The sequence below is a fragment of the Macrotis lagotis genome, chromosome 1 (genome assembly GCF_037893015.1).
Source record: "Macrotis lagotis isolate mMagLag1 chromosome 1, bilby.v1.9.chrom.fasta, whole genome shotgun sequence".
NCBI classification, from domain to species: Eukaryota; Metazoa; Chordata; class Mammalia; order Peramelemorphia; family Peramelidae; genus Macrotis; species Macrotis lagotis.
Window position 1 is genome coordinate 511,615,780 of NC_133658.1, and position 26,861 is coordinate 511,642,640.

Consider the following 26,861-nt stretch of genomic DNA (forward strand, 5'->3'; position numbering starts at 1 on the left):
ATCTGTATATATATATATATATATATATATAAGTATAATCTTTTGCTCCTATTTTAATATTTCTTTCTATAACAAATTTTATTTAAAGCAATGGGGTTGGGTGATTTGCCCAAGGTCACACAGCTAGGCAGTTATTAAGTGTCTGAGGTCAGATTTGAACTCAGGTCCTCCTGACTCCCTATTCACTGTGCCACCTAGCTGCCCCTTTGAATATTTCTTGATGCCATATGGAGTCAATGATTTCTCTTTGGTCCATTTTGGTTTTCAGGGCATCCAATTTTGGGGTAAGGTTTATTATCACTTTCTCTTCTGAGTTCTCTCCTAGTTCGTCCTTCCAGAACTTTCATTTCACTTTTTAGTTCTTAATTTATTCCATGTACTCATGTGCTCTCTGTGAAAAAATCTATTTTCTCTCCTGAAAACCTTTGAGTCTCTATGTTTAATTGCCTATGGTTATATTTTCAATAATTATTTATTAGTAGTTGTTTTCTTTAAGTTATTCATCCCTTCAAGTTTAGTACCTGAATTGGGACTTTGTACCAATGACAAGTTTCACCTCTTGATGCATTCATGAGTGGTGTGATAGACTCTACCTGGTCTTGCCTAGGTTCTCCTGCTGATTGTCTCAGGGTTGGGGATTCTCTGGATCTTCAAGGTTCCGAATGTTATATCCTCAGGGTCTTCCTTAGCATCTCAGTTCAGGGTGGTAGGGATTGCAGAGCTCCTGGGCCCAGGCTGTCTGGGTTTCAGTATTGTGGCACCATGTTTGTCACAGTCTAGTGCTGCTCCTTTGGATTTCCCAGGAGAGGGAGGCTCTCTTTTTTATTATCATGCATGGGCTTCTAGATGACTTTTTGAAGTTAGGTGGTAGAAGATGTCACTTACTGTAGATTCTCATTGGATTTCTTGATATTTACTTGATTTGATTCAAATTTCAGATTTTGCTACAGTTGGTAAGAGGGAGCTGGACAATCTATCTCCTCACCATCTTGGCAAGAAATAGGCTTCTCCCTTTAATGAAAAAAAGTAGGCAGAAAGAAGGGAATGAGACCAAGGTTTCTTTTCTATTTCCTCTTTCATCCAGCCTGGTCCAGTATCTTACCATTTCTCTTTTGTCTTCTCTCCATAATCATATCTTTATGGTTGACATTTCTTTTGCCTCAGTATTCCTTCCCCACATCTACCTGAAATACTTCTATTCACTTTCTCTGCCTTAGCCACTTCCCTCTTTATTTTACTGCATTTCTATACCAAACACATTATGTGAGTCACTGTGCATTCAAGCTTCCTTTGTCCAGTTCAGATAAGAGTGAAATTTATGAATTGTCTTATTCCCCCTCATTTCTATATTAGTATAATCTTTTTCTGATGTGTCCTAATTATGAGAAATAGGGAATTCCTTCCTTTTCTTCCCTGTCATATTCTTCACCTTCCCCCCTTCTTTGCCCTCTTAGAACAAATTAAACAGAAGAAAATCATGCCTGGACCTTCAATTTGTCTTTTAAAAATACTGTGACCTTTGAAGAAATTGGATTCTGAAGAGAAAATGGTCATTTCTTTCCCTAATGAATATAAGCACTTGACCATTATTTAGCTCCTTTAAATAGCTTAAATGAATCTTCCTTTCTAGGTTTCTCCTGTCTCATGTTTGAATTTCAAAGATTCTGCCCACCTCTGGTTTTCTCAGCAGGAATGCTTGAAAGTCATCTAGTCTTCTAAAGGTCAGTTTTCCCCATGTGGGATTATAGTAAGTTTTGCAGAGAAAGTTATTCTTGGAAATATGCCACTTTTTATCTTTTAGTATATCTTATTATAAAATTTCCTTTACTTTCTAGTAATTACTGCATAACCTTATATGAATCCTGATTTTGTTGCCTTGGTGCTTAATATCTTCCTTCTTGGCTTCTTATGGCATATTTTTTCCTTTGCTTTAGAAATTCTAAATTTTTGCTATGACATTTTCATTTATATTTGGGATTTCTTTCTGGTGTTGACTTATGTATTCCTTCCATTTTTTTTCTTTGTCCTCTGATTCTATTGGTTCTGAGATACTTTCTTAACGTGTGATTTTTTGTTTTATTATAATTTTTATTTTGATCATGGTTTTCAAGGATTCTAGTGATCTTTTTATTTATTTTCCTCAGCTTTTATTTCTAGGTTTTTAAATAGTAAATTCCTCTTGTATTCTACTTTTTCAGATTTTTTTTTTTCATTTTAACATTTCTAGCTGTGTATCCTTGATCTTCAAAGTTCTGTTTGTTCCATCCTATTTTTCAAACTGTCTACTTCTTGGATAATATTGTCTACCTTCAATTCTAAGCTGTTTTCTTCCAATTTTACTTGTTTCTTCTTTCAGCTTTTGTAAGTTTTTTTCCATTTTCTCTTAGAGTCTTTGTGGCTGATTTGTTTTTTTCCCCTCCAAAGTTCTACTTGTCACCATTGCAGAGATTTTTTTTTTCTTTTCAGATTTTGTCCTAAAATTATTTTTACCCTTAGTATTTATTTCAATGTATTAGGAGTTTTTTTTCAATCTACTTGTTTCTCTAATATATCTTTTATTAGGAATTTGTGCTAAAGCCAGGTTTTGTCTTCTGTACTCATAGCCTGTGATTGTCTAGACCCAAGCCTTATTTTCCATTGTATTTCTGAATGGGGCAAGCATGTATCTCAAGGATCAAGTTCTTTTTGCACTAAAAGCCAGCACCACCACTCTAACAAAGTTCTGGATAGATATTTGGGTATTTCCTCTACCTCCCATTCTGTAGTCCTTGATTAGAAAACCCCCTTGGGCCACACTCTTGCCTTCCTCAGTCTTTGACTGGAACCTAGAGCTGAACCTCAGAGCTGGGTCCTATCCTTTCCCAATGCCACACAGACTGTGGTTTCATCCTCATCCAACTACCCTTAAGTTATTTTCTATTGAAACCCAGCCTGGAACCCTGTGCTAGTTTCATTCCCTCCCCACCTCCCCCAATTAATTAGATGTCTTTTATTTCCTGGAGGTCTGTGGTTTTCAGGGTGTCTCCTTGTACCATTCTGTACTGTGAGGAGAGACTTCCTAATGTTTCATTTTATTTTTCTTGCATCTTTGTTTCTCCTCTGGCATTCTTCATCATTCATAAGGTAGTTCTTTGGGGAACTGGTCCTTGCTGGAAAGTTCCTGATTGCCATATTTGTCAGAAGTCCATCCACAGCTTTTTTTCTGTAGATACTTATACAAGTCTATTTCATCTCTCATTCTCATCAGTCATACTGCTTCCTGCCTTTCCCCACTCCAATCCATCATTCTAAATAACCACCAAAATAATCTTTCTAAAGTACAGGTTTGAACATATGTATTTCTGTTAATAAAACAACAACTTCAGTGGTTCTTTGTTGAATTTTTTGTTAAGGTTTAAACTTGTTTTAAAGAGCTTTCTGCAATCAAGTCCCAGCTTATCTTTACAAACTTATTTCATTTTATTATTTTCTTCCTGCACATACTGCATTCCATCCAAATTTGACTTGCTATTTATTTCCCAAACTCGGCATTCCATCTGTCTTCTTTGTCTTTATTCATGTGGTTTCCTCAAGCTTGAAATTCCCTCTCTTCCCACTGCCACCTCTTAGAATCCTTAGTTTACATCTCTTATGAAAAGCATTTTCTGATATTTCCATACTCCCAGTCATTAGTGTTTTCTCCATACTCAAATTACCTTTTCTCCCCTTTTTATACTTGTTGCATTCCCCTATAGAATCTTTGAAGGTAGGCTGTTTTTCTTTTTTCCTTTTCCCCCTTGCCTAGAATTATCTTGCACATAGTAAATTCTTTTAATTGAATACTTCACTATATATAATATGTAATCTATTGTTTATATTATTGTTTTTAGCTACAGAGTTATAGTTACTATATATAATTTCAACCAGCAAGTAGTTTGGGTAACCACTATCCTAATCCTTTTCAGCATGATTCAGGTTCTGGATTTGTTCCATGTTCACTTACCTTAGTGGCTCAAATACAGAGCTTGAATTATTGAGTAAATGATAAGCTCTTTATGGTTCTTAGAGAATCAACTTTTATTACTCCGCTTTGCCTTTCTCAGAGGGGCAATTTTTTTATCTGGGGTTTGTTAACAAAGATTTGTGAATTTACCCAATTGAAACAGATAAATGGAGCCATAGTCATGTAACCTTGATATTACTTTGTACAAAAGTAGACAAACTTGTGTATATACAGTATGCAGTATTTAATTTTAGCCAAGAAGCAATAAAAGTAATTAACTTGCATAATAATAGCAACAATGCTTTAAAAAATCCATTGAGCAGCCCTGTTACTCTCCTGGACCAGCAGGTGTCAATCTCAAATAGAAACAAGGACCACCAAATTATGTAATGATATTGCATATTGATTTAGAAAACTACATACAAAAAAGAAAACTACATATTTATATTATCTTTGTCTTACTGTATTTTTAAATTTATTTTGGTAAATTTAATATTTCCCAATTTCATTTATTCTGTTTTGGGCACCACTGAGGAGCATTTTGGGCTGCATATTTGACACCTCTCTCCTAGATCCAGTAAATCCCCATAATGATCCAAATCAGTGAACCACCAAACTCTGTGGCATTGTACTAGGTGTTTTGGCTATAAATACAAAATTAAGCAGACAGTTATTGGTCTCATGGGGCTTACATATTTTGTTGGAGGGAGGCAATATGTTTAAAGGTAAGTAAATATTGGACATAAACACAAGAAATATACAGTGGTTTTGGTGAGACACAAAATAACTGAGAATCAGAAAAGGTCTTTTGAAAGGGGATCTCTTCTCAGGGTGTCCTTATGCTGTTTTCCTTGGGTACAGCACCTTTGCTAGGAATGTCTCTGTACTGGATTCCCTGGGCTTGCTTTTCTCTAATGTTCGATTGGATTCTACAACTAGACCCTTTGAGCTTGCTCCCTGTTGGGCACAGCATCTTCTGCTGCATGGGTTTTCCCTCTGCAAGGGGGTATTGTTATTGTCAGGGAAGAGAGAAATTCCTTCATCTATGTTGCACATTAGAATGAGTTGGAAAGGGAAAGGTGAAGAGGAATTCATTTTCAAGAGTTTTAATTGAATTTTTTTCTTTCTGCCAACTGCCAGTGATTTACTCTCACAAAGGATGAGTTCCTCTTTTCTCAACTGATTCTAGAATTGGCAAACTTGCTTTTTCATGTCCATGGGTAGCCAGTTCTTTAGTCACTCAATGACTAACTACCTTACAATAATGTCAAGATTTATTAGGGAATTTATTAACTCTTAAAGAAACAAAGGCGTATATTTCTTTACACTTCCTTTGTAACATGTTTTCCTTTTTTTCTGTGTATGAAGTTAGATCTGTGGGGAAAGTAATATTATTCTCATTTTATAGAGAGGAAATTGAGATTCATAAAAGTTAAAAGACTTGCATGGTCACACAACATTTAAGTGTCAAACAGAATTTGAATATAGATCTTCTAACTCCAAATTGGGTCTCTACTATATTATGCTGCCTTTGTGGAAATCCTCCTTGCTTCCTAATATTCCATTCCCCTTGAGACCCAAAGAATAGGTATGTATATGTGGATGTGCATATGTTTGTATCCATATAATACATGTTTTCATGTATATGATTTTGATAAACATGCATACATATTTACATTGTATATATATATATGTATATGAATGCATGTTTCAGTCAGATTTGGGGCAATTTTTACACTAGCACCTTATTATTGTCTTGTCCTTAACATATGAATTCTAGGACAGACACTTTATCTTGGTTGGACTGCCTTCCTTTCTAAATGGCTCTTGTAAGAATCATATATTGCAGGCTAAATTTTTTATTGTTAGCTGTGACCTAAGCAACAAAATGATAGACTTCGTGAGGAATTCTTCTATTTTGACTGGTGTCAAACACAGTAGAGTTAACTTGAGAACACCCCTTTTCCTGTGATGGAACCCAACCATAAAGAGCTTCATAGATACTACAGGCTAATTTGCACAAATGCTATGTGCTGTCTTTCAGTATTGGCTTGGTCCTGTAGTTCACAAGTTTGTTTCCCTGTGCTCAGGTCAGAAGGCAGTTAAACTTCTCAGGTGATTGTAAGAGAGGCATGGTAGAGACTACACATACAGAAACTGATTTCTCCCTTATGGAGGTTACATTCTGTTGGAGGAGACTATTCATTGTTCCATAATCTGGTCCTTGTTTTTTACATGATCAGAAACCTAATTTTTTGTTTGACCTCAATTTATCAAAATCTGACTAATTCAGTCATGAGAACCAAGCTCACAAGGGACTTCAATCCCTTCAAGAATATTGGATGATTATAATGACTAATCAGAGCATTCCCTACCCTAAAGTAACATAGACTTGAGAACTAAAGATAATAGATCCAAATGATCTTAATGAGAGCTGAGCTGAATGATCTTAATGGATAGCAGTGTCAATCTATTTGTCAGGTCTTACTGATTATCATTCTCCTATTCTAAAACCCCCAGTCTCACTATTACCTGTAGGATAAAATATGCAATCTTCAATCTGTCATTGAAAGTACTCTAAAATATGTCCTCATTTCCATTTTTAGTCATATTTCATATTACTCTACTTCACTCATTCTATACAAATTGACCTTCTAGGTGTTCTACTTACATGGAACTATCTCATTTTTCTGCTAGGTGGCACAGTGGATAAAGCACCAACCCTAAAGTAAGGACCTGAGTTCAAATCAAGCCTCAGAATTTTATTAGCTAGTTAATTCTTTAAACCTGATTGCCTCAAACCAGAAAAAAAAAAGCTATCTCTTTTTTTCACATTCTACAAGTGATCCCTTATGTTTCTAACCTACTTTTTACACCTTCACCTCTTGGAATCCAGAGCTTCCTTCAAAGAACTACTCAAATACTATCTCCTTATGTGAAACTTTTCCTAATCTCCTTGTTTTTAGTACTTTTACCCTCTTGAAGTTAATTGGCCCAAGCTTGCTTATATTTCAAAATTTATTTATACTTTACTTTATTTCTGTGTACATGATATAGTCTGTCCCTTCCCTCTTTTCTATTAGAATGTAAGCTCCTTGAAGACAGGGACAGTTTGTGTTTGTGTTTTTATCAATTTATGTTGTACAGAGTCCTGAATAAAGTCTGTGTTTAACTCATGTTTGTGGAACATTGAATTACATACATCTCTGTTGTCCATTCCTCTCTGAGCTTAAGTCAGGGCTTGGAAGATGTCAAAGACGCAGCTGTCGTGGTCCTTGTTCACAGTGTTGTCACTTTCAAACTCCTTGGTACGTTTTGTGACATATTAAACTTGAGCAGTTTGCTGTATGCCTACTTTGGAAGGCTCTCCCCAGGGACTCACAGACACATACACACTCAGAGAGAAAACCTCCCTGACAACCAGACTCCCTTGGGTTGCACTATAGTGTCACAAAGAGATCTCATCTGACTTTTGTTAACCTGAAAGTTCAGAAAACATTGTCACACATCGAGCTTTACGTTCACAATATAAGGGCTAGAAGATGGAACAAATAGCCAGAGGTCCGGACAAATTTTTATTAAAAACAATAACAGCAACAAACTGCTTCTAGTTAAGGTTGTCAGTAACATTTGCTGCCTTCCTCTAACAAAATTAATTTTTATTAATGTCTTTTGATTTTTACTTCACTAGTATTTCCATGTGTATTCCTTCCCCTCCATCATCCAGAGAGCTGACTTTCATAATAAAGAATAAAAAAGAAGAGAAAAAATAGTTTAGAAAAACTAGTCAATATATGAAAAAATTCTGATATATTCATGATTATAGCCTCCTACCTTTGCTAAGAAGCAAAGGACCTTTTTCATATCATTTCTTGGGGAACAAAGCTGGTCATTATAGTTTTGTAATGCTAAGTTTTGGTTGTTTTGTTGTTCTTTTGTTCCTATTGTGATCATTCTCTCTCTCTCTGTTTCTCTGTCTCTCAGGTGTGCTGGGTGATGAAATGCACAGAGCATTTGTTTTGGGGTCAAGAAGATCTGAACTCAGGGGGGCAGCTAGGTGGCGTAGTGGATAAAGCACCGGCCCAGGAGTCAGGAGTACCTGGGTTCAAATTTGGTCTCAGACATTTAATAATTACCTAGCTGTGTGGCCTTGGGCAAGCCACTTAACCCCATTTGCCTTGCCAAAAAAAAAAAATCTGAATTCAAATTTGATCTCAGACCTTTACTAACAGTGTGACTCGGGGCAAATCACTTAACATTTGTTTGCCTTAGTTTTCTCATCTGGAAAATGAGGATAATAATAGCAACTCTATTTCAAAGTTGTTGTGAGGATCAAATGAGATAGTAGCAACTGTGATTGGCACATTGCCAAAACACTAATTGTTAAATCTCTGCTGTTTATTTTCTTTCTTTTTCTCTTTCTCTTCCTCCTCCTCCTCCTCCTCTTTTTTCTTATTTCTTATTCTTCTACTCTTTCTTCATCTTTTCCTCCTACTCGTATTTCTTTTTCCTGCTTTTCCTCCTCCTCCTCTTCCTCCTTTTTTAAAGAAAAATTATTTATTTAAGGCAATGGGATTAAGTGACTTTCCTAAGGTCACACAATTAGGAATTACTAAATGTCTGAGGCTGGATTTGAACTCTAGTCCTCCTGACTCCAGGCACCAACTAGCTGCCCCTCCTTCTTGTCTTTATCCTTGTCCTTGTCCTTGTCCTTGTCCTTGTCCTTGTCCTTGTCCTTGTCCTTGTCCTTGTCCTTGGTCTTGGTCTTGGTCTTGGTCTTGGTCTTGGTCTTGTTCTTCTTATTCTTGGTCGTCTTATTCTTCTTGTTCTTTTTCTTTCTTCTTCCTTCTTCTCCAGGTCCTTTTTCTTTGTTCTCCTTATGTCATATTGAATTGATTCCATTTAGTCTGCTCATGTGTGACAAAATTTATATTTACTAACTTTGCCCTATGGGTTAGATGAGCTTTTCCTCATGTCCTTGTCATTCAGATGAGGCTAGTTCTTTTCCTTAAAAGTTTTCTAAACTGTTAATTGAGAGCTGACTGAGATATAATAATAATAATAATAATAATAATAATAATAATAATAATAATAGTTTTTGACCTTCATTTTTGAAGACCATGACATTAGAGAGGTGATGCCATGAGAAACACATGAATTGGATTGGAGTGAGGAGATGCTGTGCTGAATCAGCAATCTCATTTTCTCCTCCAGAACCCTCTGGGTCAAGTGTCCAGTTGTGAATAAAGATGACTGGAGATAGCTGTGGATGTGAGGCAGTCAGGATTAAATGAATTTCCCAAGGTTACACAATTAGTAAGAGTCAAGTGTCTTAGGCTGAATTCAAACTCCTGTTTACCTGATTCCAAGGCCAGTGTTCTCCCCACTGTGCCACCTAAACTGTCCTTCACTGAGATGGTTGGATGGTTGATGGTTGATGTAGAGTCCTAGTTCAAAGCCAAAAGGAACTCCAGCACTCTCTCTCAGATTTCTGATCATGGACCAAGATCATGATTAATAGCAGGAAACATTGCTCGGTTTAATTAGTGTGGTATTATCATTAAATATCCTTACCCTGCTATTACTAAGTACCTTTCCTTTTGTATCGTTATATAGATTATATTTTATTTAATTCCAGAATCAAACCTGAACTATCAGACATGAATCAAGTTTCTCCTACCATCCCATGTTTCTATGTTCTTTGTAGCAGTGATAGAGTGAAGTAATGATTCAGTCACTCCTGTTTGCCCATAGGGCATGTTAAGGGAGGACTAGCATTTCTGGTGTGAAGACTTGGCAAGCCCTTTTTAAGGTTGCTCATCTATCTTTGTTTTTCATCTTTGACCCCACCTCTCACCTATATTCCAAGAAGCTATAATATATACAGTGACCAAATCCATAAAAACTGTCTTCATAGAAGAGTTTACCCAGGATGAGGGTAAGATTACTACCAGGCCTCACATCTATCCATGAATAAAGGAGATCTCTACCCCAAACATGTGAAGACTTCTCTCAGCAGAAAGGATCGATGAGAATTTATTCCAAAGGTCATGAAGGTGGCTGAAACAGTGGTGTTTAGTGTTTGGTCAGTCATTACAGACACCAAGATCATCTACTGTATACTGGGTCATTTGTCAGTTGTCTTGACTTTTATCTTGCCACTGGACTTCAGTGATTCTGGAAGAGAGAATGAAGCTGTCAACTGTGCAAATCTGCCTCACTTAAATCCAAATCACTTTGAGTCAAGACGTCATATCCCTTGATGTCATTGGTCCTCTTTGAAAATGAGAAAGACAAACATTTATCCTTATTCTCCTAAATTTGATTTATTGCCTGGATAAGATTAATGATCTTTCTTCCCTCAGGAATTCTGTAAGAAAAGTATATGTGATTCTCTCTCTGCACTCTGAACCCTCAGTCAGAGATGGTGGTTATCACAAAAAATTTCAGTATAAAACCTTTTTTCTTTTTCAGGGATGCTCCACCTCCCCCATTGTCTCCTTCTAACTGCTTTTTAAAAGAGTATATTCAGATTACAAATGCCTGAGGTCACTAGTCCCTATAAAGATAAAACAAGTTCTGCAGGAGCCCATAACTTTACTTCTGGAGTCCTTGTCTCCTTATGGTGGCTAATTCTTTTTATAGCCTCCCCCTTTTTTGGGTACAGACTTAGATTTTTTTCCCCTTGGTTGAACTATATTCTTTCAGAAAGGATAAGGACCATATATCCTGGAGCTGGCAAAAGTTATTTTCCCACAGAACCTCAACTTTGAAACCTAATGTCTCCTAGGTGGGAAGCAGGAGAATAGATCAGTAGATGTGTCCTTAAAAGCTAAAGCCTTTTAGAATTCATTTATCCTAACAGTAATTCTTGATTTGAGGTTAGACCTAACCTATGAAAGACCTCATCCTGTCTTATGGTACAAGTATATTTTCCAGATTTTAGTTTCTGCAAAGTAGGTTAATCCCACAATATTCAATTTATCAAATAATCACCAAATAGTTTGGGGATCCAGGGAACTTCAGTTTTTTTGAATTCTTAAATTTTTTTTAAGGGTACATGCAAATGATTGGGCTTGGAAAAGGTCTGGAGGCAATCTGTGCCTTCTGGGCATAATTATCTCTCTTTTCTGACCAGCTGCTTTCTTAGCTTTTCATATGCAGATTAGCTACTCAAAGCTTCACTGCCCTTTATGCCATTCAAATTAACCTACTTAAAGTTTTAATCCTTTATGAAATGTGAAATAATCTAGCAAATCTGTAAGGGGTTCACCCTTTACATTGTATTCATCATGTTTTATTCCATTATATTTATGTTATCTGTTTTTAGCCATTCCCTAATTGATGGACATTTACTTTATGTTCTGTTCTTTATTACAACGAACAGGTCATATCTTGGTATATGTGTGACCTCTTTTTGTCACTAACCTGGAATATATTTCTTAGAAAAGAAGACATTTTAGTCCTTTTCTACTTCAGGCACTGTGTTAAGCCCTAGGAATACAAATAAAAAAGAAGTCAAAACAAAAAAATAATTATCACATAAGTATAAGAGAAAGTGCTTTTTAATAAAATTCACATTTTAAAAGGGGATGACAATACATATAGGGTAGTAGTGTTTAGGAAAGGTGTTTTGGTTTGGAGAACAAGAATGCTGAGTTGAAGAAATCCTTTCCAGAAACAATAGACCTGTGGACATGATTACTGTGCTTTAAGTAAAAAGTGGAAAGATGAGAGCTGAAGACTGGGAGCTAAGATGGAATATTAAGAACAAATATGATCTGTTGGCTAAGTTAGTTTAATTTACATTTAGGGAGTTCCAAAGGTGAGTGGATTAATTTTAGGAGCAAGAGGCATAGATTCTGAAGATACAGAGTCTAAGTGTTCAGGTCCATGTTGATAGAGTTATGTCAAGGTGGGGAGTAGTAGAAGACAAATGTCAATGTACCCCAAAAAGGTAAATAGGAGTGAAAGAGAGGATATGCTTTTGGTGACTATATAGCCCTTAGTAATTACATGCTCATAGATTTAGTCTAGGCTTACCTATAATTTTGTTCATAGATGGCACAAATAGAATATGTTGCTAAAAAGCAAAGTTTCAGAATTGAGAATTTATAATACAAATTGAAGGCCTTCTACTTTCTTTGAACCCAAGTGAAAAGTTATTTTATGTTTAATATCTTTTGTTTGTCATTTTAAATGTCTCTGCCCTCCTTAACTTCCTATCCCCTCCTACTGTTAAATGGTTAAAAGAATATCCTATTACGCTAGATAAACTATTATTAGAAATAGTGAACATAAGCTATTTTAAGATATTTAATATTCAACCATTTCTGACTAAATGCAGGTGCTGGGATAGCTTCACAGTCCAGGGAAAAGAGATTATTCTTGGTTTACTCTGTATGTACTGTCTTTTAGCTTCCCTGGGACCACAAACATTTGCCAGTAGTCACCAAGTGAATGGATGGAAATATTCAAAACACATACACTTATTCACTTATATATTTAATAATCATGCATTGAAGCAGAATATCTTAGTCTTTAGGTTTCAGTTTACCTGAATACCCATTCCTTGATTAAGACAAGTAAAGAAATGAAACAAAGAATGGCCTCTTTTGCATTGTCAAAAAAAAACAAACCCAAAACTATCTGAGAAGGAAAGTTCTTAAGGGTTTCTGACCATAACAGAAACAGTTGCTTTATATTTACTCTGGGCCAATCAGGGCTTGAATAATGATCAAGTGAATTTGGTCTCAGACTTATTGTTGGCTAATCAAGGAGCCCCAGAGTGATTTGGATTCTGTAAACCCCAAATTTCTTGCCAGGTTTCAGGGATCAAAATTTGTATTCTTTTTGGTAGAGCATCCATTCTGGTTCATCTTTAGTGGTTCTGATCTATATCTGGCCCCTGGGATCCAGATGACTCCTGAGGAGAAAGTGAAGCTGGTGAATTAGCATAGCACCTCCTCTCTCACATCCAAGTCACTTGCTTATCATGGAATTACTTCCCTAATCTCATGGTCCTCTTCAAGAAGGGCAAACAATAAATAGATTAAAACCAGCCCCAAAACCCAACATTATATGACTATTAAGTGCTAAGAATCATGTTAAGCTTGGGAATTGCTAAACAAAAATGGAAGAGCATCACTATTTATCCAGAATGAAACTTTCAAAAGTTCCACATAACTCTTTAAATTGACTCTATGTTGGTACAATGGACCATTCTTTTGGGTCCAATATAGAAATGTAATGATTGCAGGTGTTTTTTTGTTTTTGTTTTTTTTTGCTACTTGGGTGGCAGTGAGAGAGTCAAGTCCCTCCCTGTTTCTGTTTCTATGTTAGGTTCTGTCAGGAAGAATACCTCCTCTGTTGCTGAAGGGAAATATAGGGGTTGGAGGTCAATTGAGGAGAGAAAGGGCTGTTCCCCACCTTGAAATCTTGGGCCCCATAAAGTTATAAATGCTACCAGGGTTGTCAGCCTGGTAAGAGAGAAGTTTTGAGGAGGGTAAGATTTTTGTGAAAATAAATTAATTCTATTTTAGACACTCTGAGATATTTACAGGACACTTAATATAAAATAAAATAAATAAATAATAGTAAAATAAATAAAATAAAATAAAAAAATAAAAGATATTAAACATAAAATAACTTTTTGCTGGGGTTCAAAGAAAGTAAAAGACCTTCAGTTTGTAGTTCAAGATGTCCAATAGGCAGCAAGTGATATGAGGCTAGTGCTTTGGAGAGAAGTTAGGGCTAGATGAAATATTTTAGAGTCATCTGCATAAAAATTATAGTTGAATCCAAGGGACTTATAGAGATCACCAAATAAGATAGTATAGAGGTAGAAGAGAAACAAACTAAGCAGAAACTCTTGGGAAAACCTTTAAGTACTGGACATGATTTGGTTGAAGTATTGAATAGAGGATCAATGTGGGTTCATTTTGGGTGATGAAATCACCCACCTCATTGACTCATAGAGAGTAAGAAAAGGCTTAAATTTTAATTCATAGGTTATAGGAAAAGTTCACAGGTTATTACAAAGTTCACAAGTCACAAGAAAAAGTCGACAGCTTAGGTTCTTTGGAAAAGCACAAGATAGTGAGTTTCAGTAGAAGTAGTGAAGTTAAGCAAAGAAGCTAGACTGGTGAGAACATCAAAGAAAGTGAAGAGAAAGGAAAAAAAGAAACAGCCATGAGACAGGTTCCTGGGCTTAAATCCACATGGATCCAGCAGCATGGAGAAGAGGGTGGGAGGATTTGGGGGATCATTTTCCCTCAGAGTGCCTGGTCCCCCAAAAGAAGATGAGCAAGCAGGGAATAAGTAGTAAAGAAGGACAAAGTGGTATGAGAGATTTTGGGGGAATGATGCTTCCCCAGAACAAGCTGTCATCTAGAGGAAGGAGAACCATCAAGGTATAAGCAGTAAATAAAGTATAAGCAGAAGCTAAGGGAAAGAAAGGTTAAAGTGAAGGTAGGAAATCAATGACCCTTAAACTATGAAGGAAGCTAAAGAAAAGAACAACCTAGACCTAAACCACCATGAGAGGTTGAGTAGTAGGGACAGTATAGGGGAGAGATGAGCCATCAGGGTATAAGCGGTAAGGTTAGGTAATAGGGGCAAGAGAATTTAGGGAATCATGTTTCCCCAACTGAGGAGTGAGCAAGATTTTGAGGAGGTAAGGAGACATCTGAAGATGTAGGTAGGGGTAGGTAGCTCAGAGAGCAGAGGATGAAGTAATGAGAGATATGTTGATAAGGGGCAGTAGCTCAAAGAACAGAGATAGGTAAATGTGAGGCTTGTTGATGAGGGGCTTAATCCTTTCAGACTGTGGCAAGGATCCATTGTCTTGTTGATAGAGGCTTTTGTCTGGGTAGGAATTTACCTTGCCGGGGAGGAGCAAGATACTTAAAGTTCATTGACCTCATTTCATAACTTGGACATTGGGATGGGGGGGGTAGGGTTAAATTGTCAGTATAGAGTATATGGTCAATGCAGAGGAAACAGATTAATTATAGAATATATTTCTCTTAACATTTTCCCCATTTCAGTATCTTCATTCTTTTCTTTATAAGCAAAGAAGATTGAAGAGGAGAACCAGTTCAAAACAGTGTCAGGAAAACCTAGAGAAAAGAAGATAAGATTGACATGTCAAAAAGAGGTCAAGAAGGATGAAATTTAAGAAAAGGCCTTTAGCTTTAAAAATAAGAGATTATTACTAAATGTAAAGTAAAGGAGCGGTTTCAGTGGAATGATGAGGGTGAAAGCCAGACTGTTATGAGTCAAAGAGACAAAGAGATAGCATCAATTTGAATTTTCTTATGGAATTTAGTCAGGGTAAAATTAAGACAATAGCTAGTGAGAACACTCAGATCAAATGAGAATGGGTTGAATTTTTTTGTTTGTTTTTTTTAAAGATGGAGTTAAAGTTGATGTATGACTACACAATAGAGAAGTCAGAGAGGGAATGATGGAAGATTAGTGAGAGTGAAGATGATGAAGAAAATAGGGTAGGTTGGAATTAAGGATGTATATATAGAGAGGTTTATCTTGAGAGGGTGGTCATCTCTTGGTATGAGACAGTAAAAGAGGAAATCATAGAAGAAGATATCTAAATGATAAGAGAAGAGGGAGTTAGCTCTTGGAGAATGGCCTTGGGACCATCTTCAGTCTTTGTGATCTGTATCTTGCTACTGGATCCAGTTGTTTCTGGAGGAGAAAGCAAGATTGGTGGCTTTGCAAATCTCTCCCTCACTCAAATCCAATTTGTTTGCAAGTCATGGCATCAACTTTCTGATGGCAAGGTCTTCTTATAGAATGAAGGACAAACAACAATTTTATTGAATACTGGTTGACAGTCATGATTAATGATGTTGATTCAAAAATTAAAAGTACTAGAATACTTTCTATATACAGTAATTAATTCTTGATAGTGTCTTTGAAGAAATATCTTTGTTCAAAGAAAAATGTCTTTGAACATTCCCCAACAAATGAGCAATGTAACTTCATTATTTTTTTTTGTAATTTTAGTTCCTTTATATTTTATCTTTCTGTTAGCCCACTCCCACTGTTTATGCTACCAGTTTGATATCTTGATGTCTTTGTTTTTATTTCCAAAACTCTTTTAGAATTTCGAGTCTAAAATTCTTTTTTAAAATTTTTTTAATTAATTCATTTATTTTTTGAATTTTACAACTTTTCCCCTAATCTTGCTTCCCTCCCCCCACCCCCATAGAAGTGTTAGTGTTTACATTATTTCCATGCTATACATTGTAAATTAAATGTCTTGAGAGAGCAATCATATCCTTAAGGGAAAAAAAATAAAATATAAGAGCAAAATTACACAATAAGATAACTTTTTTTTTTAAGTTAGAGGCAATAGTCTTTGTTCAAGCTCTGAAGTTTTTTCTCTGGATACAGATGGTATTCTCCATCGCAGCTATGTATCTTCATTACTGATGGTGGGTTGACTCTTCCTTGGAGACAATAATTTCTAGTCACTCTCTTTGGCTGTGATGCTGAGAATGCTGGTGAGAGTCACATAGGGGAAGACTGGGCAGAGAGAGAGAGAAAAATAGACCTGTATCAGAGTCAAATATTGTAATCCAGACAAATATTATAATTATTTTCTTTTCTTTGGTGGTCTTATAATTACAAAGCAACCCCCCCTCATTAGCAGAGAATGAACCTAACAAGGCCCCTTCTGCATTTAATAAGTGCTATATCAACCAGGCACCTTGTTCATTTTTAAACCTGTTAATTCTTCTCCATTCTTTATATTGACCTTGTGCTAGCAGGATCTGGCATGTATTGCTAAATATATTGGTGCCTTCAAGTAATCTTACCAGGATGTACTTTCCTAGTATGGCCCTTACTCCTCTAATTCCATCTAGTATAGACTGCATACTAAACTCCCTTTAAAAGCTCTGCTCTTCTCTACTGGCTGCTGTTCTTACCAGTCCAGCTGTAAGCTTGTCCTTACAATTGTCTTCCCTTCTTTTTCAACTATCTTTCTTTGGGGTTCAGTGACTTGACCATGCTCACACAGGTAATTATTAAGTGTCAGAGGCTGGATTTGAACTCAGGTCTTCCTAACAACAGGGCCAGTGCTTTCTCTACTGCTCCACCTAGTTGCCCCTTTAACTGTGTTTCTAAAGGAACTTTGTGAATTTCTATGGGGAATGTAGCCCATTTTTGCTGTCCAAATCTCTGTGTTTTGATACTTGTTACATTAAATATTTGCAGTAATCTGTGAAATAACATTTATGGGGGCAGCTAGGTTGCATAGTGGATAGAGCACCAGCCCTGGAGTTGGGAGAAACTGAGTTCAAATGCAGCCTCAGATACTTAATAATTAGCTGTCACTTAAACCCATTGCCTTGGAAAGAAAAACAAAAAAAAATTTATAGCCTTCTTTACACTTCTGGGTCAAGATGCAATGGGAATTCTTCACTAATTGACTAATCCCAGTAGTCCCCAACAATGCCAACCTAGAATCAAGAAGAATTTCTGGGTTCATTTTAACTCCCTATCTCACTCAAAACCCACCAGAATCTTTTGTCTTTGTCATAGATGCAATCTAAAAATAAAAATAAATATGTATCCATACATTAAAATTGGCAAATATCCTTTTAAGACAAAAGCAGTCAAGAAAGGCTAACAGAAACATAATATAAGGAAGAGTTAAACCTAAAAATACAGGCATATATTCTGACAGAATTCAGAATTAGATTATAAATTAAGTACATTTCTTTTTTAAGTTGATAAATTTTGTTTTGACATAGCAGCCAAACTTAAACATACAAAGTACCAACAATGTGTATTTTCCTCTGAACTGCTAAACCCAGTAGTACAAAAGAGTTGATAGTTCATGTGTAGGAGGCATGTAGAAATTTCCATTAAAGCATTTCTGAATTCATCTAACTACCATGTAGCTAAGATCTCTTCAGCTTGTCCAAGGATATAATAAGAAACTTAGGCAAATGTGTTGCTAAAATACTCATGTACTCTGATCATAACTTCCCCCTTATTTACATGTGAAAGCAAAAACTGTGATTGTTATGGAATTATTTATTTTTGTTGAAGCTGGGCAGTTTAAGAACGATGGCTGTTTTACATTCTCAGAAATCATTCCTTTAATGATGTGTTCTAGAGTTTTGCCCAGGATTTTTTAGTAAGTGTACTACTTTGTGGTGCTTATAATCTATTTTCTTATCCTTTTAAAAAATTCAGATCAACATTTTCTGTTCACTAGTTCTGGGCAATATCTCCTGTTTCAAAGAAATTTCGCAGATTACTAATAAAGACTCTCTGATCAATCCACAAGTTCTTTAAGTATTTTGGAAAGTAATTCATCTTTCAATGATTTGAATTCGAGAGCAATCAGTTGCTATCTTATCATCTCAGATAATTTTGGTTTTTTATTTTTCTTAAGCCTTTTCCTCTACTTCTTAAGATGAAAATCATTCTTATTTGAGATGATATAAGCAGATCTTCCATAAATTGGTAAAACAAGAGGTCATAAAAAGTAAGGAAGTAAAATGAGAACTCAATCAGGAGTCACCTATGTCACTGTGGGAGGTTCAGTTAACTTTTCCAGACCTCAGATGTAATCAGTATAAAAGGACTAGATTGGATCATATGATTTCTGTTGTTCATTCCAACTTTAAAATCTGGACCTCCATGATATATGAATTAGTGTCAGCAAAATATTTTTCAGATGAACAAAGCAATAAGCCAAAAGTTAAGTACAAAGAAAATAAACCAACCATAATTAGTGCTAAAATAGTAAAATAGAAAGCAAGAATAAAAGAACTTGTTCTTTGAAAAGAAAGAATATCAACAGCAAAATTTTTTTAAAGAGTGGAATAAATTTTTTTAATCAAAATCAAATTAGGAAAGGCAGGTTAATAAATGGAGGGAAAAAATTTTCTAGCTATGCCAAGAAAACAGAATTGAGAATAAATGAATGTATATTTATAACAATATTCAAATTGACAGCACAGGAGACAGATAACCTAAATAAACCAAAATCAGAGTGAGAAACTGAACAGATCAGTGCTGATCTTCCATGTTAAAAGATACCAGGACTAGATAGATGGCTTCTCAAGTAAATTCAATTAAGCATTCAAATGCAAATTACTTCTACTACAGTTTTTTTTTTAGAATGATACCTTATAAAAAATTTCATGGAACCATACCTTATTAAGAAAATATATGATGCTGGGGCAGCTAGGTGGCGTAGTGGATAAAGCACTGGCCTTGGAGTCAGGAGTACCAGAGTTCAAATCTGGTCTCAGACACTTAATAATTACCTAGCTGTGTGGCCTTAGGCAAGCCACTTAACCCCATTTGCCTTGCAAAAAACCCCTAAAAATATATATATATATGATGCTAAAAATTGAGGAATTGAAATAAATTGAAACATAAATATTGAAATAAATTTGTATTTTGCTAATTACACCATTTGAATAATATACCTTTGAATATACATAATATACATTTGAAAAAACATAATATATATTTGAAAAATGAGAATACATCGGAATGTGTAGTGTTTATTAGTCTACTTCCTCATCTAATACAGAAAGTGTTTTGTGAGTTTTTTTTTTACGAGATGATCTTAGTCTATAATCAGGAACATTGCCCCTTTGATCTTGTTGTTCAGTCATTTCTGACTGTACATGACCTTATTTAGAGTTTTCTTGGCAAAGATATTGGAGCAGTTTGTCATTTCCTTCTCCAGCTCATTTTATAAATGAGGACACTGAGGCAAATAGAGTTAAATGACTTATCCAGAGTCATACAGCTAGTAAGAGTCTAAGGCTGGATTTGAAATTTGGAAGATGAATCTTCTTCACTCTAGGCCTGCTCCTCCATCCACTGTGCTACATAATTGGCCCTCCTCCCCTGAAACAAATCAGCTACTTTTCTTTAACTTAAAGTCATATAGAGTTGCCAGGGGAAACCAAGAGATTGGGACTTGCTTAAGATCCCAAAGCTAGTAGTTAAATCTAAGACTTGAGTCTACATATTTCTGTCTTGAAAAGAACTTTTTTTCTATTATGCTTCTCTACATATTAGAATGGAGCTAAATAAAGATCAATCTGATAGTGCATATATGCAATACATATATGCATATATAAAATATCTTAACCACATGAAGCTGCAACAGTAGTGGTGGCCAGGGCAAATTGGTCCCACCTACTTTCTACATATAGACTTTTCTTACAGGTCTCAAATAGTGCTGTGAAGCAGTAATTATCCAAATTAATTGTTATTTCTATTTTAAAATATAATAAAAGTAATTCAGTGGAAAATATTATATAATTGGAACACATAGAAATTCATTTAATTGAATAATATCTGATAAATCAATTTTCATAATTATTGAAAAATAATTACTCATTAAGTAAAAATTATTAGGAAAAATTAGATGATAGCATGTTAAAATGGAATTAGGCCTTTTTTTTACAGGATATATCATAACATTACATTAAAATTCTGAGCACAAAATTGTTACAAATTAAAATTATTACAAATCAAAAGATAACAGAATGTTAATTCTTTTATAATTATAGAGTTAAATTTTTTTTAGCTATCCAAAAAGCCAAAGAAATTAAAATAGAAAAGTTAGATAAAATTAACAAGGAAAAAGCTTATATACAACAGAAGACAGAATAAAAAGAAAGACAGTGGAGGAAAATCCTTCATAATAAATATTTTGTTAAATTTTAATACCTTGAATATATAAAGAATTGTCATGCATTTGTAAATAAGATGCAATTCTCAAAAGATAGTTAATATGAGCAGATGGGTCTCAAAAGAAGAGTATAAATTATCAATCACTTGGGAGATTTCAAGCTTTTTAATTGTCATACTCATATAAAGTACAAATAACCTTGAAATACCACTTTACTCCTACCAAAATGGCAATAATCACAAAAATTGTACAAGGTAATAAAATTGAATGCTGATATTGTAAAAAAGCAAGCCTACTGTTATACTACTGATAAATTGGTGCGGTCCTTTAGAAAAAGTGTGTGATTATTTGGGTAACAGAAAATTATTGGGTAACAGACTAAAATCCTTTGATTCATTTTTCTTCCTTTTAAGATATATCAAGAGGTTTATAGACTACGGCGGGAAAGAGCTCTGTTTGTGCAAAAATTTTCCTAGTGTTAACATTCACAAAAGCAAACCTAAATAAAAACCAACAACTCAAAATATTCTCTGCATTCTGTAGCTGGGACTTGGTTGAACAAATTATAGTATATAAATGTAAGTAAATGTCATTATGCCCTAAGAATGGACAATTAAGAAGAACTGAAAGAGAATTGGAAAGACTTTTATGAAATAATGTTAAACAATGAAGAAAATAGAACCAAAGTGGAGATTTATACACTGATGAGTGTTCCTGATAACCAATGACACATCATTAAAACTGAAATAAATACACAGAAAAGTTCTGAAGCTGACCTGGAAAAAGTAGGACGATTTTGTTATCATTTTAATCAAAATTATAATACAATTAGAAATTAAAATAATATATAAATCAAAGAAATCTAAAGGTTTATAATGTATAAATATAATCCAATTGATGTTTGTTAAATTAAATATTTTTGTTAATTTTAAAGAAAATTAAAATATATATTATAAATATGTCTGTATACTTATATGTATATGTGTATCTATATGTTAGGAGGGGAAGAGGGAGGGAAAAAAGAGACAATAGGATTTGAGTAGTTTTGCTTGCTTTCTGTTATTCCTTAGCTTTATTCCAGCAATAATAATAATAGATATTATTTGGATTTGTTTTGTGTTTATATATTTAGCAAATAAGGACTTTGTTATTTAAAGAATCTGATCTCTCTGGTGTGGATAATACTTCCATTCATATTTTAATAGGAGATGATTTAATTGTGACCAAAACATTTCATTCCGTGTTGACCCAGTCTCCTAGGAATGAACCTCTCTTAATTTAGATTGGTTCTCAGATGACAAACATATAGGTCATTACTAGACCATTTATATTCCTTGTAATTTGGTAGAACCTTCCATAGCTTATGCTTAATTGATAGCTTTGGAAAGCCCAACATTTCTGCTAGGTCACAGGGAGGCATTTAAGGAAGAATCTTGTCAATGAACAAATAAAAAGAGAACAATTGGCAATCAATACAAATGCTTACTTGCAGTAATAATGATTTTTTTTTAGTTAGTTTAGAACTTTGGATTTATTTTTTTGCTACCTTTGAGAGTTTTGTATAATTCTTAATTTGCTCCTTTTCAAAAATGACACAGGTTTTTGGATGGAGATTCGTGGTGATTATATGCTATTTTCCATTATATGCTATTTATTATTGTGAAATAATAACACTAATGTTAAAAATTTTACATTAAAAATAAACCCCCTAAAACCCCAAATGATTAATTTTGAATGTTTTGTTTTTTGCTTTTACAGCTGGGGAGAGAAAGTTTCCATAAATCTCAGCTCTGGGGCTTTTGCAACAGTGTTCCGATGTTATTGAATGAAAATAAGCCTGGAAATAAACCCAAATTTAGTGTTTTTCCTCAAGGACTAGGAAGTGATGCACCATCATGGGTAGCATTCGACAAACAGGTATGCTATTGACCTTTTAAAAATACAGTTGTAAAAACTAAAAAATACATTCACATTTAATTTGAGATGAGGACAAGCAGCAATAACTGTGGAAGCTTTAGGGAAACCCTCATTTAAGTTGAATGAATTTGGGGAAATGGTTGTAGTAGAGGACTGGAAGAGTGACACTTGTTAAGAGCCTTTTCTGTAAACAAACAAACAAACAAGTAGATATAGACCTGCCTTAAATAGCTTCAGAAGAATAAAGAAAACACAAACATCTAAATTTTTTTCCCCACATACCCTTCAAACAGTTTTCTATAGTTTTTAGTAGAGATCGCCAAATATTTTTGATCACACACTCCTATCAGTAATTTCTTCTGCCCTGGTGGTGTGCTGGGGAGCAGAAAATTTTGAATGACTGGAGTTGAAGTTAGATTATAAGTGCTGATGCTCATTTCAGCAGGATGAAGACTGGGGCACGGCATAAAGCAGGAAAGACATAGAGTATGTGTATGATGAATAACAGAAGTAGCCAGGTGGTACAGTGGTCAGGCTAACATGAGTTCAAATGCAGCTTTAGACACCTACTAGCTGTGTGGCCCTGGACAAGACACTTAACCCTGATTCCTTACCAAAAAAAAAAATTATGAATGAAGAGTAGGAGTGACAGTGTTGGACCTAAGTGCAATCATTAGCTATTGCTGGAGAGGAAATCCCTAAATATGTGATGCTCATGTAACGATCCCCTTATAGCCCCAATTTATTTTAGCTGTGCCTGCCAAGATGATTTTCAAGTCATTTTCTTTCAACCAGATTATTTACTGAATTGAGAGTACAGAAAATATAAGATAATTGTATCAACCTCTCCATTAAATTATCACAATCACCCTAACTGCAAAAATGATTGGGTGACAACTGAAGAATAACAGAATTTGCAAAACTAATAATTATAGTGCTAAAAATTGAGTTTCTCATTTTTCAAAGAGCATAAATTTTTATGTGTAGATATATATATATATATACATATATATATATATATACTTACACAAATACATGTTATATACAATCATATGTGTGGATACAAACAAAAGTTAATATTTATCAGTCTAAGTTTAAAAATAAGCAATAAAATGAAAGAATAATTATTTTAAATAATTATAACTCATTTACTTCTAATGGGGGTTCTAAGCATTCTCCAGTGACTTGGATTGATTTATGATTTCATCAGTATGTGTACTCCTGTCTGCATTGTAGTTCAGAGGTCCTCTGTGGCATTCTCTGGAATTTGGCTGTAATGTTCCTGGGAGTCTCCATTTTGGGATTTCTTTCAGGAGGTGACTAGTGTATTCTTTCTATTTCCATTTTGCCCTCTGATTTAAAAAAAGTTTTATTTGAAGATTTATTGAAATATAATTTCTAGGAACTCATTTTTTGTTTTGGGTTGTTTTCCTTTTTAGACATGATTTGAAATAGTTCAAAGATTCTTAAATTTTTTTTTCTCCTCAATCTCTTTTCTAGGTCATTTGGTTTTGCTATGAGTTAATTTGCGTTTCTTCTATTTTTTTCAGTCCTTTGACTTTCTAACCTTTCTTGTTGTCTCACGTTGTCTCTGGCTTCTATTTTATTCATTTGGATTTTCAGGGAGTCTATTGCTTGGGCAAACTTCTGGACTTCTTTCCCCTTTGGGTACTCTGCCCAGGGTCTCCTTATATGGCAACACTATTCATTCCTCTGTGCAGGTTTCTTCATCAGTGTGCCTTAGATCTGTGTTCTGGAATTCAATAGTGGGTAGCAAAACTGCCATTTAACTCCTGTTCCTGTTAGTGCTTTGGTATGGATTTTGGGATACCTCTGTAAAGGGTTGGTATCTCCTTTTGCACTGATGTTCTGTCTGGGTACTGGAGTGTTCATAATACAGTGCGTAGACTTCCCTATCTGCCTACCCATGCCACACTCATCTGGACAAATGACTCACTCACTGTGACTTTAATCTGTATTTTGCCATCAAGATTGGGTCTGATGCATTTTCTAAATCAGTTTGGAGTTGAACTCACTATACTGCTTCCTACCACTCTGTAATCTTAGCTCCTTCCTTCTACAGGGTCTTTCAGGTCAAATTAATAGACCTGAGGATGCATTAATTCACCACAAGAATATATAGATTTTATTAGGAAATTCATTTTCTAATAAAGTTTTCATTTAGATAGCATAGCCTCATTTTTTTCACCCAAATGGCACAACTGGTGTTAGTCTAAGAGCCCCGATTTAAAAAAAAAACCCCAAACAACATACCAAAAGAAAATGAAGAAGTTTTAGATCAATAATCTTAAATCCTTATCCTTAAAGCTATAGTAAGAGATAATTTTGTTTGCTGATCTTAGTCTGGGGAGTCACAGTAGAAATGTTTCTTCTCATATCCCATATGTAATGAGAGTAGATATTTTATGTGTATGCATCTTGAGAGGGAAAGGGAGTTAGGTTTTGTTGGCTTTCCATTATTCTTTGTATTTATTCCACTAATTTGCATTAATTGGATAAATTGAGGCATATAACTTTATCCTAAGAAGATTTCCACTGGAAAACTTATGACATAATACAAAATCCTAAATTGGTCTGTGGGTCCCCATTTCTAAGAAATTATTTGTGTGTCTGACATGTTATAGATTACCCCCCTGCCCCCTTTTTTTTCCTTTTCTAGTTTTATTACCTACAGTAGAACTGGGCACATAATAAATGTCCAATAAATATATGATTTGAAAATATGTTTAGGGGACTTTGTACAGTTGTCTTCTATTATCCTTTACCCTAAAGGTAGCTTTGTGCTCTGGTTCCCCAATAAATAAATTGTGAAGGGCCCATAGATAAGGGTCTGTTTTTCAGTCCTTCTTTCATAAGGGAGTACCAACAGCATTTCAGGCAGCATCCTCTACTGAATTTCTAATGCTAATCCAAGTACATTAAAAGATTCCTTTGCATTTTTTTCAAACAGTAAGTTGTATTAAATTCTTTTAAAGATATTTAATTTATAAAATTCAAACCATTTTTGTAGTCTTGGTTATAAATAAGATCATGTAAAATATTTTATGAGGCTGATATAATTTTAGCTTCAGACTATTTGGTTTAGAGACTCCAGTTCTAACTAAATAGGACATAATTCCTTGAGATTTTTGCTTGTTGTTGGTCAACTTCTATTAAATATTCATTAAGGTTGAGATCAGATACTAAGGCAATGAAATATTTACTTGCTTTAATGAGGCTGTGAACCACATACTGCATCTTAGTTAATACCCAGGACAAATATTTAGGCAACTTTCTAAGTTAGGGATTCCATAAACAAATCAAGATATGTTAAATGTATTCTTTTGAAATTAATTAATTTCACTCCTAATCCTTACGGGGAGGGGCATAGAAGTGTTCAGATGCTAGCGTAATATTTAGAATTACTGCTATAGTTTTAAAGTACAATAACTTAAACACAAAGGAAGGTCCTTCTCTCATTTTTCAGTAGATCTTAAGGTCTCCATTACAGTACATTGTTCAGATTTCAGATTTGCAGATAAGATGTAATTTCAGCGAGTCTGGAAAGAAACAATAGATTTCTTTTTATATTTAAGTTTATGGTTTGGCACTTTATGATTTTTGTCTGTTAGTCACATATGACCAGTTACAGGATCAAACATTTAGAGCTGAAATGGGACCTTAGAGAAAATTTAGTTAATTGACTTGAGAAAACTGAGGATTAGAGAAACTGGGTGACTTGTCCCAAATGGGATACTCCTGTTAGGCAGTGGTGCTTCCATGATTATCTGGGGTCTATAGAGGAATAATCTGGAAACATTCAGATAATGAAATTAGATAGAATAGTTTTGTTCATTTTTTCTTTTGCAATTTGTTGCAGTTGTCCTAATTGGTTTGCTATTTTATGTAAATACTTTAATCTAGTAAAGTGGAAGGGAAAAGGCATATCTAATTCAATGTTATTGTATTGTTAATGTTTATAATCTCAACGATTGGTGAATTATTAAAAATTATAGTTCCTAAATATTTAGAATTAATGAATAATTGTTTTATTTCTTCTTGCATTTTTATTAACTCTTTTAAATAACTTGCTAAATTATTCTGAATTTAGGAAATGTATAGCAAAATAAATAAAAAACACAATCCAATGTAGATAATGTTCATTTGTGGGTTTCTAGGTCAAAAATACAGCCTAGAGGGGATCAAGTTTCCATTTGAGTTTGATACCACTGATGAAGTTTGACACCCCATTATTTTAGAAAA

At 34.6% G+C, this 26,861-nt stretch overlaps 1 protein-coding gene across 4 annotated transcripts in view; it reads left to right on the forward strand.

Moving 5' to 3' along the window:
• Window positions 1–26,861, forward strand: part of EFHC2 (EF-hand domain containing 2) — a 297,057-nt gene that overhangs the window by 38,767 nt on the left and 231,429 nt on the right. For 3 of the 4 annotated variants that reach the window (XR_012474021.1, XR_012474022.1, XM_074214142.1), the window contains exon 2: window positions 22,440–22,598. Coding sequence is in view for 1 of the 4 variants with exons in the window: in XM_074214142.1 (XP_074070243.1) it covers window positions 22,440–22,598 (159 nt within the window). In the remaining 3 variants the exon portion in view is untranslated. Of the gene's footprint in view, window positions 1–1,401; window positions 1,722–22,439; window positions 22,599–26,861 lie in introns of those variants that run through there. The other variant, XR_012474023.1, reaches the window with a different exon arrangement.